This window comes from Musca autumnalis, unplaced genomic scaffold (genome assembly GCF_047663935.1).
Source record: "Musca autumnalis isolate F117 unplaced genomic scaffold, ASM4766393v1 scaffold_2, whole genome shotgun sequence".
NCBI classification, from domain to species: Eukaryota; Metazoa; Arthropoda; class Insecta; order Diptera; family Muscidae; genus Musca; species Musca autumnalis.
Window position 1 is genome coordinate 262,171,126 of NW_027411755.1, and position 18,602 is coordinate 262,189,727.

General features: G+C 36.1%; 1 protein-coding gene across 15 annotated transcripts in view; it reads left to right on the plus strand.

Moving 5' to 3' along the window:
* vri (nuclear factor interleukin-3-regulated vrille) overlaps positions 1-18,602 on the plus strand; it is a 177,542-nt gene that overhangs the window by 99,297 nt on the left and 59,643 nt on the right. For all 15 annotated transcript variants that reach the window (XM_073964783.1, XM_073964780.1, XM_073964769.1 and 12 more), the window contains one exon: positions 1,693-1,753. In XM_073964783.1, coding sequence (XP_073820884.1) covers positions 1,714-1,753 — 40 coding nt within the window. In that variant the 5' untranslated portion in view covers positions 1,693-1,713. The remainder of the gene's footprint in view (positions 1-1,692; positions 1,754-18,602) is intronic.

Below are 18,602 nucleotides of genomic sequence, written 5' to 3' on the forward strand. Positions count from 1 at the left end.
GAAATCGGAAGTATAACAATTCGGAATATTCGGAAGGGGAATTATAGTGTTAACAAATATTAATAAATGCATTTAGGGTCATTATCTCAGGAAGCATGGACCTACTCTGGTAAAAAATTGTACCATTGTAATAGGGACCTGAAAACTAGCTTCTGCAAAAATGTCAAATAGATAGAGACGAGTCCTCAAACTGCACTTTTCCCAAATATAATAAAGTCCATATTTTAATCTGATACATGACTGGATGAAATAATACGATGCACAGTGGTTCAGAATCGTTTTTTCCTGGTCAAAATTCTGTAACTTTTGAACGGATAGAGATATTTTCTTTTTTGTTATACAGATAACACAATCAGCTTTCAAATAAATTAAAAGCGGTTAAATTCAGTTTGGTTAGTTGCTTAGTTGCAGAGAAACTCCAGATCAAAGTTAAACTTTTGGGTTTTTTTACTCTTTTTCATCAGAATATCAGTGTTTTTGTGTTTTTTTATATCTTCCTACATATTAAAGATGCTCAAACATCAATAAATAAACCATAAAAACACCAAAAAAAAAATCAAAAAAAAAATCGAAACAATTTTTTCACATTTTTTTTCACAAATTTAAAAAAAAAATTACAATAAATTTTAATTTTTTCAAAACTTAAAAAAATACTCCTTGTGTTTTCATAAAACTTTTATAACTCGTTTAAAAACGCATATACTTTAAAAATGTTAATTTGTATCAAAAAACTGTAATTCATATGGGAAACGGTATAGAGAAATACACATTTTACGCATGTAATTTCAATAAATTGAATAAAAAATGTTAAACGGAAGGAACGGGACGGGTACAAAAGTATATATGGGCTGAAAGAGGAGACTTTTTGAGAAGACAGAACATTATTTCATGTTGTTCCACAAAAGTTCTAGTCCACTAAATTTGGAATTTCATAAAATTTAGTACCTGAGGAAAAATAAAATAGCTCATGTTATGTAAACGCTACGGTAATTTACTAAAACAACGTTTAAAGGACACAATCCCACCTAGCTTACAAAAAAAGAATGAACACAACATCTGTTACAGTTTTCGAGAAATAGCCACTTCTTTCTCTACAAAATTTGCAAAAATTTCAAAAAATTTCCCAAAAATGGGGAAAATGTTCGTCTTTAGGGGCACACCACGCCCACACCTTCCAATATTTTGACCTTATGTTTTGGTTTCCTTAGTTTCAATATGTTTAATATCGAATCCCATATAGAAATTAAATATCTTTGACAAAAAAATTTTTGATTTTTGACCAGGAAAATCGATTCCTGAACCACTGTGCGACGTTCAAATTTTTGACCAATCAGAAACTTCCTTTGGGAGTTATCTAGCGTAAAGAGGACCGCAAGGGTAACCTGCTGAAAAAAATACAAAGCGATCCGAGAGGAGCTCTTAAACTTCACTTTTCCACATTTTAATCTGATACTTGATCAATCAGAAACTTTTTGCGAGAGTTATCTTGCAGATTTTCCGCTTTAGTTTGTGCCGTCAGTATCAAAATGTATATGCCCTCGTTAGCTTAAAGGCTTAGGGTATAATATCACAAAATTCACAACATTATCCCTAAATTTGGTAGAGAAATTTCGGGCATTTAAATTTAGTTTTGCTTAATTTTTTACTATTCGCAAATACAGGTATTTTTTAATTAATTATTATTTTTTTCAGTGTGTTTTATGACGTCAGTAAATGTTGCCCGCCCACAAGGATAATTCTGCTCCACAAAAAGGTAAGAATACACTTATGTAAGTAAATTTGGACGACATTTTTTTATTTTATTATTACAGTCGGACCTCGATTATCCGTGATGGTCGGGACCGGAGGCATTACGGATAATCGATTTTCACGGATAATGGAGGCAATGTTTTTATGCAGTTTTTGAACATATTTTTAAGTAAAAATGGCATAGTATTGTACAATAATAATAGAGTCAGTAATTTTTGTTATATTTCTAAAGGTAATCTACAAAATTTTAGAATAATACATAATGCCATCTTCAGATTCATCTGAATTGACTTTGTCAAAAGGTTTTTGTTATACATACCATTAATATACAAATTGTGTAATATGGGAGAATTTCCAGTTTTCTTTTGTGTACCTTTTGTTTGCCTAATCATATTTATTGGAAAGTGTGCTTTTACCCCCCGATAATAAAGTTTATAACGAAAAATATAGGAAATGGAAAAAAACCAACATTTCTTATCTATCCCGGATAATGGAGGTTCCGGGATAACCGATTCACGGATAATCGAGGTTCATGTATTATTATTATTTTTTGAAAGCCCTACCCCATAAATGTTTTTTTCACTTGATCCAAAAATCTTTTATATGAAATTTTATGCTGATCGGTCGACGTTCATAGTACCTTGTATGTGCGCCTAAGTCGAATTTTGAGGCTCTAAAGGCCAACGATTGTTCAGTTGGCAGGTTAGCGTTAATTGATCGCCATAAAATTTCATATATAAGGTTTTTGGATCGATTGCATTTCAATTTTTGTTCGTTTTTGGATCAAATGGAAAATTATTAGGGGGTAGGCTTTTCAAAAAAAAAATTGACGCCCTAATGTAAATTTATGAAAATATGTACTAACAAATTAGTCCGTCGTGTTTACTTGTTTTTTATATGGCAACTTTTGAATTATATGGAGTTTTAAAACTGCTTAACTAAAAAAAACATTTTTTAATGAAAATCAAAAAGCTTAAATTTAATGGAGAGGTAAGGTTTAATGTCCCCATAAAACATATGCGTGAAAAATGTTATTTTAGGGTATTTTATGGCATGTATTCTTTAACAATTACGGATTTTAGTTTGCCAAATCTAACCTATATTCGCTATATGGAGCAATCCAAAAAAAAAAAAAGTTATCTATTTTACGTAAAAAGCTGTTAAGATTCTTATCAATATCAGACACACCCACTAGTGAAGTAAGTAATTCAATAAACAAAACTATAAACATTTACAGGCTAGTTTTTGATAGAAAGGTAAACATTTTAAATGTACAGTATAGTTTCGATAATATGGACACCACATATTTCGGCGACGCACACTGGTCGAAACCACTGATCTAGCGGCGCGAAAGTCAAAAAATCGAACTATAAAATTGCGAAATATTTTTCATTGTATCGATTACAGACACTTTGCAGATAAAGATTTTGTTTTTTAATTTTTGTTGTTGTAAATATTCACTCAGTTATTCACTATCAAATACAAGAGTTTTTGTTGCATCAGATTTTAAAAAATTGTTACAAAAAAATTAACTTCATATTTGTTTAAATGTCAAATGCATTCGTAATGAAACTGGACAAGATTTATATTCAATTAATAGCAGAGGGTGAGATTTAAATTATAAAAATTAGTTTGGGGTCTGGAGGTACTTAGTTATATAGCAATAAATTTTCAAAAAATTCAATTTTTTGTGTTTTTATGGGTTGTACTCGCTTGTTCCATAGAGTGCATCTTGTAAACTTGGCCGAACTTAGGTTCGATTATTTCTTGGGGAATGAAATTGTACTCTCTGGATACGGAATAACCACATTAGGGCTGCAAATATTTGCAAATCTTTTGATGACTGCACTTTTAAAATAAGGGATTTTGCATGAAATTCATACAAATTTAGCTGTGCATTTGTATGGGAGCTAAATCAAAATATGGACCAATCTTGAGAAATGTTTGCAAGGAGGATTTCTACCCCCGCAGTCACTTTAATACCATATTATAGCTAAATATGTTATTAAATATGGGATAACAAGTAAAAATTCAACGAATCGGGGGTACCATAAAGGGGGCTACATCGAAACATAAATCCGTTTTGAAAATGTTTTGTAAGAAGATTTTATACGCAGTGAGAACGCGGAATGCAAAATTACAGCCAAGTTGGTTTAAAAATGTGGTCATGATATTCAAAATACCTTAAATTGGGAGGTACCGTTACATGGGGGCTACATCAAAACGTGCGCCTATGTCCATAATTTTTGGTGAAAATATTTTGTGACCACCAGGAACCCTAAGTTCCAAATTACATTAATTTGCTCCGAAATTGTGGCTTATATCCTCAAAATACCGAAAATCTGAAGGTACCGTTATATGGGGGCTATACCAAAACATCAGCCGATATTGTTCATATTTGGCCCATTATTACCCACAGGTACAAGCTGAGTTTGTGCCAAATTTCAGTGACGTATCTCAGTTCGTTTGCAAGTTATTAATTTCGCGCCGCTAGATCAGTGCTTTCGACCACCGTGCGACGTCCGGATTTCCGAGTAGTTACAAAAACAGACCAATTTGTAATAGATAATAACCTGACATCTAAGGTAAAAGAATTCATATATAGCAAAGATCACTGGTAGCGGTCATTTTAAGCAGCTTTCCTGGCTACCAAATGTACTTCATTTTACTCCTCCAGCGTAATTTAGGTGTCATTTCCCATGGTTTTTTTATAGTCTAAAACTTCTATACAATTGGTGTATATTTATTTATTGTTTTTTTTTCAAGGATATAAGCTTCGTAGCCCGTGTACACATATTGGCTTTCAGTAACTCAAAAAATGAGTTAGAAACCCTAAAGAATCCAAAAACTCAGCTATTAATTCCAACGCTTAAAATGTTTTAAACATTCCTAGATAAAATATCATCGAAATACATTACACAGTTCCAAGGGACTTTCTCACTAATCGAAGTCCTAATGAACTAATTCCTTTAGAGGAAAGGAACGCCCAACGCCCAATCGATTTTTAAGGGAACTATGCTACCCAACACTAGGTTTAAAAAGTTGTTGCTTTTCATAGTCAGCCGTGGATGGTTGAAGGTTAAAAAAATCGATAGATTCAAATAGATAATTCCATATTAACTGTATAACTGAGTCAACAATGGCTAGCCAGAAACACGAGATGTGGACCGAAAATTTTGAAAACCTTAATTTTTCTTATTTATATACCAATTAATATTGCTAAGAACGAAAACGTCAATGAAATAAATAAGAATCTAATGCTCAAGATAGGAAAAATATTGATGTCCGGATTATCGAGGTACGAAAAATGTGAGATTTCCGGATTACAGAGTCTACAATGTAAAAAATTCTACTGTCCGTATTACCGCGTTGTCCGGAATATAGAGACTGTACTGTATATATTTTAAGTAATAAATGAACATTACAAAAGTTTATATTATCGACAATCAAGCTATATTAATAGAAGGTTATGTGCACGAATGACAACAACTAACAATTTTTCAATTTTTATACGAAATTGTTGTTATCGAGAATACAATATCAAAGAAAATATTATCCAAAAAAGCACAATGTAGACCAATTTAAATATTCTAACTACACCTATTTCGAAACATTTTACATTTCATTTGGAGTTTGATAATATCATTTGTAATTCGAATTATTTCACTTGTAATTCGTATAATTCCATTTGTGTTTCGAATTATTCCATTTGTAATTCGAATTATTCTATTTGTATTTTGAACTATTCTATTTGTAAATCGAATTATTCTATCTGTAATTCAAATTTTCCGTTTGTTTTTCGAATTATTCCATTTATAATTCGAATTATTTTTATTTGAAATTCGAATTATTTCATTTGTAATTCGAATTATTCCATTTGTAATTTATTTGTTTGCCAAATTCGAAATAAAAAAATACAAAATATTTTTTGTATTGATTTTATATCTGACTCTTTCGAATTATAAATAAAATGATTTGAATTTCGGTCCCGGAGGAGTGGACCGATGTAGTCCATAACCTGACCTGATACATGACTGGATGAAATAATACGTTGTGCAAAGTCTACACCAATCAGAAACTCCCTGCGAGAATTATTGGTAAATCCGCAACCATTTTTGTTGGTCCCATCAGGGTTTCATAGAGCTTTTAGGCTAATATCTCCGAAAGTATGGACTTGCGCAAGAAAACAATTATACCGCCGTAAAGGAAGCCGCGAGGACTACCCACTGAAAAAAGTTTCAAAACGATTCGAGGGGATCTCTTAAAATTCACTTTATCTGAATTTTGTGTGGGAGGTTCCCGAAGGAGTAGACCGATATAGTCGAGCCTGATACATATATGGAAGGAATAATACAATGTGCAAAGTTTGGAGCAAATCAGTTGGTCCCTTCAAGAGTTATCGTTCACACAATTTTACAGAAAAATGTTGGGCTTTTGTGAGGGAGGTACCCGAAAGAGTTTACCGATATGGCCCATCTGCGAACTTAAACCAAGTTTGGACAAAATATTACAATACCCAAAATTTGGTTCGAATCGGTTGATCCGTTCGAGAGTTATCGTGCGCATCAGACAGACAGGCTGATGGATTTTCACGATTTTGCTTAGAAACCGCAAGTCTTATCGAAATGGGACTAAAGAAAATGTTGTAGTTATGAAAATTCTCGATAAGATTGACCATTATGATAATTTCGTAGGTTTTACCGTTATTGAGATATAGAAGAAGAGGGACAATGCATTGACTGTATTGCTACCTTACTGTATCGCGCCTTAACTAACTTTAAGTGAAAACCGCTAGGTGTAGGAAGTTTTTGCGGATTTTGAAACAGCAATGTTCAAAGGTGAGAAAAATCAAAAAAAAAAAAAAATTGCTGGAGCGCTTTTTTAAATAAATCGCGATTCAAGTTAACATTTTTTGGGGTTTTTAGGTTTTCACGATTTTGTTTGGAAACCGCAAGTCCTATCGGAATAAGACTAAGGAAAATGTTGTAGCAGTGAAAATTCTGTACAAGATTGGCTTTCGTATCTTTTTCCTAGGTTGTACCAATTTTGAGATATATAAGTTTAAGTTAGGAAATTGTAGTCATGACACTGTTTTATAAGGAGACGATACAGTCAGTGCAATGTCCCAATTTGAACTTCTATATCTCTAAAACTGTAAAATCTACAAAAATGACATAAACGTCAATCCTGTAGAGAATTTTCATAGTTACAACATTTTCGTTAGTCCCATTTCGATAGGACTTGTGGTTTCCAAGCAAAGTCATGAAAACCTAAAAAACGCCTAAAAATGTCAACAGAATCCGCAAAAACTTCCCAGGTGTAAGCACCTTCCATTTAAAGTTGCTTCAAGAGCACCGTGCTTACCTTAAATTTAGAAGAAATGGAAAAAATGTTTAAAAAAGTATGTGCCGTCAGGGTTTTGAGAGCTTTTGGCGCATTATTTTAGGAAGTGTGGCTTACTCCGGAAAGAAATTGTACCGTCGTAAAGGGGCCGCAAGGATAACTGGTGGAAAATTTTTCAAATAGATCCGAGAAGAGTTCTGCACTGCACTTTTCCCAAATTTTATGCGAGAAGTTCCTGATACATGACTAGATGAGATAATCTGATATACAAAGATTGGACTAATAAGAAACTCCCTGCCAGAGTTATCTTGCGGATTTGTCATTTTAGTTGGTGCCATAAGGGTTTTATGGAGCTTTTAGACTAATATCTCAGAAAGTATGGACTTGCGCAAGAAAAAAAGTATACCGTCGTAAAGGGAGCCGCAATAACAACCTGCTGAAAACAATTCAAAACGCTCCGGGAGGTGCTCTTAAACTGCACTTTAACCAAATTTTGTGGTGGAAGGAGTGAACCGACATAGTCCATATTCGAACCCGATCTATATCTGGGAGGAGTAATACGATGTGCAAATTATCATTCACACCATTTTTGAGACAAATTTTGAACTTTTGTGGGGGAGGTACCCTAAGAAGAGGACCGATATAGGCCATTTGAAAGTTAAACTAAATTTGGACAAATATTTGGACCAAATTGGTTGCCCTGTTCAAGAGATATCGTGCATACCCTTTCAGTGACATTTTTTAAATATTGGGGGGAAGTACCGGAAGTTGTGGACAGGTATTGCTCATCTTGGAACTGAAACTAAGTTTGGCAAAATTTTGGACCAAATGTATTGATCAGTTCTAGAGTTACCATTCTCTCCAGCCTCTACATATGGTGTCATAGGGGTTTTTACACCTTTCGGGCTATTTTCTCAAGAAGTATGGACTTGCCCCATAAAAAATAAAATTTACCGTCGTAATTGGGTCAGCGAATGTAAGTTGCTTCCACAAAAATAAAAGTGATTCAAGAGCAGGCCTTAAAGTGAACTTATCCGAAGAAGTGGACAAATATATTTCATATTCGAACCTGATCTATATCGGATAGATATATTAGGATGTGTAAAGTATGGACCAAATCGGTCACTCCCTTCAAGAGTTACCATGCGCACAATTTTTCCGAACATATGGCTTATCTTCGAACTTAAACTAAGTTTGGACAAAATATTACGAAGGCCAAATTCGAGAGTTGTCTTGCGCTCCAACCACTACACACGGTTTAATAGGGGTTTTTTGCCCCTTTCAGACTATTTTTTTCAGGAAGTATAGACTTGCCCCTGATGAATCATATACCGTCGTCTGGGGAGCAGTGAATATAAGTTGTTACAACAAAAATCAAAGCCGATTGAGTCCACATTGTAACCTCATCTAAGTCACGATGTGCAAAGTATGGACCAAATCGGTTACTCCCTTCAAGAGTTATCGTGCGCATACATTTTCCGAACATTTTCGAACTTTTGCGGCTGAGGTACCGGAAGGAGTGGACCGATATAACCCATCTTCGAACTTAAACTAAGTATGGACAAAATATTACGAAAGCCAAATTTTGGACCGAGTCTGTTGATCCGTAAATGCTGAGGGTATAAAAAATGTCATTTACCGACATTTTCTGAAAAATTTGCACTGTTTCAAGGCCAAAACTACCTGAATGTTGAACGCTCATGCTTTTGCGATGTACTCTTATTGTCTTGTCTAAAATTTTCGGGAGTCAAAGGGTCAAACCTTTGGAAGTGTTTTATATTGATCTTGTAGATTTACTATTGTGTTCTAATTGCAATTAGTCTGTGTTTCGTCAGGGCTAAATAAATTAGATAATATTAAGTCAATATATTTAATCTGATTTGCGGTCTTATCTTAAATTTCGATAACGCAACCTGTTCAGAACCATAACAATTTATCTATAAATAAACTCTCCATTTTGAAATTGAGTGCCACGTAAACACGTTGTTGTTGTGGGATTTACAAAATTTACAATTCCGCTACATACATACGTACATTCTTTTGGGTGTTTTTGTTTGTGAACCTTTATTGCGCCTTTATATTCTTGACTGTTAAATTTCAAAACATCAACAAAACATCACATTTTACCGTTTTGAACTACCTCAAAGTTGATAGGAATCACCTTCAAGTGGAAGTAAAGGAACACGTTGTCTAGCCGGGTGTGTCTCACTGATGGGTTCCCATTAAACGGGGTGGGGAGGTAGGTGATAGCTGTTCAGATTGGCGGTAATGCAATTCAAAGTTGGCAGAATTTAATTCAACTACTAGTCATGGCGTGTGGTTGGTTGTGTTGTTCTGTGAGGGAGAGTGCTTAGCCGCAGTCAGACATGCACTCCCGCCTAGTCACACAGCTGTCATAGTTTGAACTACAGCAAAACAATTGATTTGTTGATTCGTTGCGTTGTCGTCGTCGTCGCTTTTTTTCTCTTGCCGTTCGTGTGTTAGTCGTCATCATCAGTTAGTTAGCTGAACATTCGTACGTATGATGTATGGCCGGCACACGTGAGTCGGAACAAACTATATGCGAACAACTAAACGTGACTCAACGTGATATGGTCTGCTGTTGACTGAGGTCTGACAGCGAACTATGGATGAAGAGAGTGGTGAGCGAGGAACGTCATACGGCAATGTGACTTAATAATTCGTCGTAGAATATTTTTAATTTGGTTGGTTGGTTGTTGGTGCTTGGTGGCGGGTAATTTCTCTCATGTCGTCGTTAATGCAATCTGGTGTCATACCGCTACAACGACAACGGAGACGACGTCGATGACGATAACAAAACAGTAAGTTCAAAATAACAACAGCTAAATTGTTATGTGTAAATGTCATAATTTGTTTATTATGTAGTTTCTAAATGCAAATAGCCCCCCCCCCCCACACTAAGCCTTATTTTAGATAAACGTATTCAACAGCGAAAATCTAGAATACTAAGCAATTCAATGTCGTTTGTCGCCATTCGTTGGTATTTAATATGTACAACCTATTGACGTTTTATTGGAAAATATGAAGTTTTGGATAATTTTGAAATATGAAATACCAACATTAAGGAAGTCACCGATGTCTATTGAAGATGGTTGTTTTCAAATTATTCGATTATTTTGAGTTAATATATATTATGCTCTATGCTCCTTATAGGAGTTTAAAGGAATAAATATGTGTATACATCGAGGGAAATTCGGTGATTCCTAGGAAAATCCTCAGAAAGTTCTGATAATCTCCAAATCTATAAACTAAAATGGCTTGTGAGCTTACCAACTCTCAAAAGAAAGTACAAAACACAAAACTCTATGAAGGACTATATCGGTTTACAACTGCGCTATCTCCCCCACAAATGTCGAATGTGTTTGCGTAATTGCTGTTAAAGACTCCTCTCGAATTTAATTATACCCTCAGCATTTATGCTAACGAGGGTATATACACATTCATACGGGCAAAATGTGTCTCATCGAAATAATGGTTTTAGACCCCAAGTATGTTTGGACGAAATGTGTTTCAGACAATTTGGAGTCGACTGAGCCTTTCGTAATATTTTGTCCAAACTTAGTGTAAGTTCGAAGTTTGAAGGGAGTAACCGATTTGGTCCATATTTTGCAAATCGTGAAATGTCTACCAGACTTAGACGAGGTTCCAATATGGACTCCATCGGTCCACTCCTTCGGGTACCTCCCACACAAAATTTCGGATAAGGTCAGTTTAGGACCTGCTCTCCAATCGCTTTGATATTTGTTTTAGCAACTTGTATTTACTGCTCCCCATACGACGGTACCAGTTTCATCAGGGGCAAATACACACTTCCTGAGGAAATAGCCTGAAAGTTGCAAAAAACCCTATGACCGTGTGAGGTGGTTGGAGCGCAGGGCAACTCTCGAACTGATCTGTCGATTTGGTCCAAAATTTGGCCTTAGTAATATTTTGTGCAAACATACTTTAAGTTCGAAGATAAGCCATATCGGTCCACTCCTTCAGATACCTCCCTCACAAAAGTCGTACGGTAACTCTTGAAGGGAGTGGCCGAATTGGTCCATACTTTACTCATCCTAATATATCTACCAGATCAGGTTCAAATATGGACTATATTTGTCCACTCCATCCGGATATGATCACTTTAAGACCTTCTATCGAATCACTTTGATTTTTGTTGAAGCAACTTGCATTCACTGCCTCAATTACGATGGTAAATGTTTTTTCAGCGGCAAGTCCATTCCAACAGCCTGAAGGGTGTAAAAAACCCTATGGCACCATATGTAATGGCGGGAGATCCACTTCCATACTGGTCAATGTCGATCCATTCCTTTTAGTATCTCCTCCACAAAACTTTTGATCTTTAATCATAATCAATATTTTTGTCGGTTCATACGCCAAAAATTTTGAAAACCCCCTAAATACATACGTTTTTTGGGAAAAATTTGTTTCAATATACAGAGATTGGGGGTATATCTCTGTCGGCAAAGCCGACTGATACTCTTTTACTTGTTTTTTTATATTTCTTGCAGGTTGTCCCTGTGGTCCTGATTATAAGAAGAATTTTTTTCGAGAAATCTGAGTCAATTTATGTTGTTCGTATATTGTCCAATTCAGATAAAAATTAGGGAAGATATTTTTTACTCATAGATAGAACGTTGTTGATTTTGGTGAGGATCGGTATAGATTTGGATACTTCCATTATATTTCGCCCGATGTCATGTATTTAATGCATCAAACACGCTATGTCTGTCCAATATTGATTCTAATTGAAAAGTGTGACGGAATTCGCTCTAAAAGTAAAAAAAAGTATCTTCAGCCTGAGTGACTTTCATCTGTTTCAAAATTTATATATTTTCCAAAAAATTAAATATCTGTTTGGGGGTTTTAGAATTTTTTAAAGGTATGAACTTCCCGACCAAAATATCGAAACGTTTGGGGTATTTATTTTAACGATTGTGGATGTCCCGAATAAAAGCTTTGGCTCTTTCTTGCTAGGAAGAAATGCGACGTAGTATTCTTCGCCCTGCCACTCTCGGTATGGTGCTCGACAAACTGTCGATTGAAATAACTTGCGCACCTCATCAGATTAGTCAGAGTAATATCGCCAAACGTGACTTAGGTCCTATCTTCCAGCAGTGATGATGATTTGTAACGTATTTTCTTCTACGCAAACATAAGAAGTTTTGACAGATCTCTGGTGATTAGGAAACTCTCTGAAACTAGGCCAATTAGCATTCCCATGATTGAAGGAAGTGCGATGTTCGGAGGAGATGAAATTGGGCGGTCTGTTGATGGAGACAATTATGAGGAGATGGTCTGATCAAAGAGAAACGACGAGTTGCCAGGTGACGTCATTTGGCAGACCAAATACGTGACACGATGGTTATGTCACCAAACTGTGACGCTTTCCGCTAATTCTGGTAGGGGCGTTCTCATTGACCGTGCAGAACGAAAAGTTAACAATCTGCTCAGACAGCACTATGTCCCTCTGGTCGTTTCCGAGGACCGAATGTCACAACTCATGATGAACATTACAGTTCCCCAAGGCCACACGGTTATAACCGTTACTTATCGGCGGCATGTATACGTTCAACAAATCTATCTCGGCAGTTCAATAACTTATTGCTACACCGATACATTACATGTAGAGTCATGCTCAAGCGGGAAAGGTGTGCATTGAACACACAGGTGCAATATGAAAGCTAATCCCCCCTTCGCTCCTGGTGCGATCTGTCTTCAGTACGTTGTAACCATCGCAGCACTTTAACCTGCAGTTGTTGAGTTTGGTTTCCTGCACCGCCGCGACCATGATATTCTTCCGACTCATGAAGTCCACTAATTCATCTATCTTACCTCAGAGTCCATTGCAATTAAATTGCAAAAAGGATGCATTTTCAGGGATGGACCAACAACGGCGGTATTAAATCCTGCGTGTGCGGTTTCTGTTGGGGGGACTGCGGGGCAGTATCGTAATCTGACGACGACTCACTGCGGACTGTGTTCAAGCAGCATGCCACAGCATAGTACTTGTCGCAGTCCCTCTCATAGACGAGTCCAGAACAACCCATGAAATGGGTTTGAATGTGATGGATGCGACAAACTGAGCACATATTGGATATGGGTTTTCCTCCGTCCCGATATGGACTAAAAGAATCCGGAGCAGACGTTCCGGGATATGCTGCTCCCAACACAGAAAAGCGATACAAATCAAACATGTGTACACTGAGGTTGCATCCGCTGGTTGGGTGTTGTATGGTTCCGGGTCAATCCAGTATAAATGAACCCGCCGCCGTGAGATTGAATTTTCTGAAGCGGATTTCTTGAAATTTAACAAGTAAACAAAAATATTAGTCAGCTTTGCCGACAGAGATATATACTCAGCCTATGTGAATTGAAACTTTAATCTACAGATAGATCGAATACTGGCTACACAATCAAAATACTTTACCAAAAAAACTATTTAGGACCAAATCTGTTGATCAGTTCGAGAGTTATCATGCGCTCCAGCCACAGCACATGGCGCCATAGGGCTATTTTCTCAGGAACACGGTGCTCTTGAATCAAATTTAAATGGAAGGTGCTTACACCTGGGTAGTGTTTGCAGATTCTGAAACAACAATGTTCATAGATGAGAAAAATCAAAAAACAAAAAAAAAATCGCCGGAGCGCTTTTTAAATAAATCGCGATTCAATTTGACATTTTTAGGGGTTGTTTAGGTTTTCAAGATTTTGCTTAGAAACTGCCAGTCCTATTAAAATGAGACTGAAGAAAATGTTGTAGCTATGAAAATTCTCTACAAGATTGACCTTTACGGTGTTTTCGTACGTTTTACCATTTTTGAGATATTGAAGTTCAAATTGGGACAATGCACTGACTGTATCGCTCTTATAAAACAATGTCATGAAGGGTGCGCCTTAACTAACTTTTAATGAAAACCGCTTACACAGGGGAAGTTTTTGTGAATTTTGAAACAGCAATGTTCAAAGATGAGAAAAATCCAGAAACAAGAACAAAATCGCTGTAGTGATTTTTAAATAAATTGCGGTCAAAATTCACATTTTTAGGTGTTTTTTAGGTTTTCACGATTTTGCTTGGAAACCGCAAGTCCAATCGAAATAGAGCTAAAGAAAATGTTGTAGCTGTGAAAATTCTCTACAGGATTGACGTTTATGATTTGTTCTCAGACTGTGCCATTTTTGAGATAAAGAAGCTCAGTTTACATTTTTAGGTTTTTTTGTTAGGGTTTCCCGATTTTGCTTGAAAACGGCAAGTCTTATCGGGACGGGACCTGAGAAATTCTTATAGCTGTGAAAATTCTCTACAAGACTGGCTTATGTAATTTTTCCTAGGTTGTACCATTTTTTTTAGATATATAAGTTTAATTTGGGAAATTGCAGTCATGACATTGTTTTATAAGGAGACGATACAGAATTGAATTCAATTTGAATTGTCCCAATTTCAACTTCTATATCTCAAAAGTTGTAAAACCTACAAAATATCATTAAGGTCAATCTTGTTGCGAATTTTGATAGCTACAACATTTTCTTTATTTCCATTTTGATAAGTCTTGCGGTTTCCAAGCAAATCGCAAAAACCTAAACAACCACTAAAAATGCAAATTTTAATCGCAATTTATTTAAAAAGCGCTCCGGCGATTTTCTGTTTTTTGATTTTCTCATCTATGAACATTGTAGTTTCAAAATCCGCAAAAACTTCCCAGGTGTAAGCACCTTCCATTTAAATTTGATCCAAGAGCACCGTGGGAAGTATGGACACGTCCCTGAAAAATGTGTACAGTCGTAATTGGTACAGCGAATACAAGTAGTTAAAATACATATCGAGAGCAGGTCTTAAACTGAACATTTCAGAAATTTTGCGTGGGAGGTACCCGAAGAGGTGAACCGATAGAGTCCATACTCCAATTTGATCTATGTATGGTAGAAATTTCACAAGGTGCAAAGTATGGATCAAATCCGTTACTCCCATCAAGAATTATAGTGCACACAAATTTTCCGAACATTTTTGAACTCTTGTGGCGAAGGTACCTGAAGGAGTAGACCGATATTTCCCATCTTCGAACTTAAACTAAGTTTTAACAAAATATTACGTAGGCAAAATTTTGGACCAAATAGTTTCATATGTTCGAGAGTAATGTGCGCCCCAGCCAGCCTGCTATTATTTCACGGAGGCACATTTTTATCGTATCGAAGTGTATGTGTAAAAGGCATTAACTGTATTGCCGAATGGGCCGATGTACATCTTCAAGCATTATAAATGATTTCAGACATGTTGCGATATGCGAAGTTTGGACCAACGCAGTATACGACTCGAAAGTTGTCGTGAGAACTAGCCACCACACATGGACGATATATGGGTTTTTGATGGCCGTATAAGGGACCGAGAGTACAAGCTGCTGCAAAAAAAAATCAATACGATTCGATAGCTGGTCTTAAACGGCTCTTTTCCGAAAAATATTGAAATTGTGTATGGGTGGTATCCGAAAAAGTGGACCGATATAGCCCATATTCGATCATGATCTATGGCTGGAAGAAATACAACGATGTGCAATATATGGACGAAATCGGTTACACCCTCCATTTGTGAGTTATCGTTAGCACCATTTTAGGGAATAATTTTGAATTTTTGTCGGTTGAACCGCTTGTGAGTTATAGTCAGCACCAACCAGGTACGTATACAGAAATGGATCTCGACAATTTTTTTTTTGTTTGACACAATCATGTCCTAATGGATAAAATTTGAACTTTTGTAAGTAAATATAGAAAATTTTTCTAAAAATTACCATTTTGGGGGCGGGTGCCACCGTTGTGCAATGGTAAGCACACCTGCCTTGCACACAAAAGGTCGTAAAACTTCTCTACAAAAGTGGTGTCTTAGACACGCCGTTCGGACTCGGCGATAAACTGTAGGTCCCATATCATTGAGCTAATATGAATTGGGGTGCACTCATTGATATGAGAGAAGTCTCCCTTGTTCCGTATGGGATGTTTGTGGAACAATTATTATTATATTACCATTTTGGGGGCATCTATTGGCGACGTCGGAGGTGATAACTAAATTATAAATACACTAATGATACTATTCCTTTCCCTCAAATAGTATTAGATAATATTTTGTCTTAATTTTTCTGGAATGTTGCTCTGTTGCCCAGAAAAAATCTTAAACAAAATGCCACTCTCTTCGTCTACATTATGTCCAGTAACTTCCTTTGTTAAAATTATTGTCTAATTAAACAAGACGTTTATATAAACACTCTCATAACAAACTCTTTGTTGTCTGCTAAAGAATTTTCCAAAACAAAAACAGGTAACACTGAACTCCCTCTCCCTATCTAGTTCTTCATCTACATATATTTTTAATTAACCTATAACTTTAGTTAAATACAGCGAAAAAAATGTTAATAACAACCGAGAGATAAAGTTACTACAAATCCTTATCATTTGCTTTGAGTGCAGTGCAACATTGTATGTAATTGCGGGTTCTAATCAGTTGGGTTTAGGTTGGTTGGATGGCTGGCAGGCAAGCCGGCTGCCTAGATGGGCAACAATTGCATTTCTCGATAATGGTGTTCTTCTTCACAATTGTTTTTGCTTTTCTTGTTACTTTTATTTGATTGTCTGTCTGTCCGATTATTTGTTTTGTCCGTCCATTCGCCTTTTCTGCGATAACAATTGCCTAACAAAGAAATGAAATTACAGCAACAACAGCCAACAGCAATAAAATGCAGCCGAACTCGACTCACAGCAATCGTTCTAAAAATACAAATACAGCATTTATTCACTTACCTCACTCACTGATATTCATCACACCCTCGGCCCCCTTACCACAGACCACTTACTTCCCCACCAGCTGAGAAATAATAACAAATTATAATTATTAGTAGTTAATAATCATAACACATGATAATTATATTTGTATTACATAAGTTACAAAAAAAAAAACTATTTTCAATTTACTTTGTTTTTGTTTATCATGAAAATGCATTTGGTTTTGTAAAAATAGCCAATTTGTTGTATGGAGAATTGTTAATATGGTTTTTTCAATATCATCATCATAGTCGATGGCAATATTTGTTGCAACCATTGCAATATTTTTTTTATTTTTATTCATTGTTGAGTTTTGTATTCACCGCTTAGCCGTTCAATGTCATTTGAGTATCAGTTTGAAATTTCCGCTTTATCAGGAACCGAACCAAACAGAAGAGTTGAGTAATCAATCGCTCATTTAGATTGGCTTGCCAACAAATTCGAATTTTATTCTATTGTAAATGGCAGATGACATGTTTTACGGCGAACACAAATGGAATACATAATTACAAAACGTATATATTTTCATAACATTTATTGATGTACATATTGACTTTAAATTAAACAAAAAGGATGCTAAAAGAAACAATAATTCGGATGAGTGGTGTTAACATAAAACAACAAGTAAAATAGTATCAGTCGACATTGTCGACAGAGATATACCCTTAGCCTATGTGAATTGAAATTTTCATATACGGACAGATCTACACAATTGTTGAACTATAGTGGGGGAGGTGACATAAAGAGAAGATCTATATCGGCCATTTTAGAAGTTAAACTAAATTTGGACAAACTATTTGTTTGGTTGCCCCGTTCAGGAGATATCGTGCATTCCATTTTAGTGATATTTTTAAACATTGGAGGGAAGTACCGGAAATTGTTGCCCATCTTCGAGTAGTGCTCTCCAGCGACTATATATGGTGCCATAGGGGTTTTTACACCTTTTGGTCTGTTTTCTCAAGAAGTATGGACTTGCCCTGCAAAGATTTTACCGTCGTAATTGACACAGCGAATACAAGTTGCTTCAACAGAACTCAAAGTGATTCGAGAACAGGTCTTAAAGTGAACTTATCCGAAATTTTGTGTGGGAGGTACCCGAAGGAGTGGACAAATATAGTCCATATTAAAGCCTAATATACATTTGGTAGATATATTAGGAACTGTAAAGTATGGACCAAATCTGTCACTCCCTTCAAGAGTTATCGTGCGCACAATTTTTCCGAACATTTTTGAATTTTGTGGGGGTGGTACCTGAAGGAGGGGACCCATGTGGCTTATCTTCGAACTTAAACTAAGTTTGTACAAAATATTACGAAGGCCAAATTTTGGACCGAATCGGCAAATCCGTTCGAGGTTATCTTGCGCTCCAACCTCTACACACGGTGTCATAGGGGTTTTTTGCACCTTTCAGGCTATTTTCTCAGGAAGTATGGTTTTCCCCCAGATGAAACTTGTACCGACGTATGGGGGCGGTGAATACAAGCTGCTACAACAAAAATCAAAGCATTTCGAGAGCAGGTCCTAAACTGAACTTTTCTGAAATTTTGTGTGGGAGGAGGTACCCGAAGGAGTGGACCGATAGAGTCCATATTGGAATCTAAGTCTTGTAGACATTTTACGATGTGCAAAGTATGGACCACATCGGGTGTTCCCTTCAAGAGTTATCGTGCAAACAAATTTTC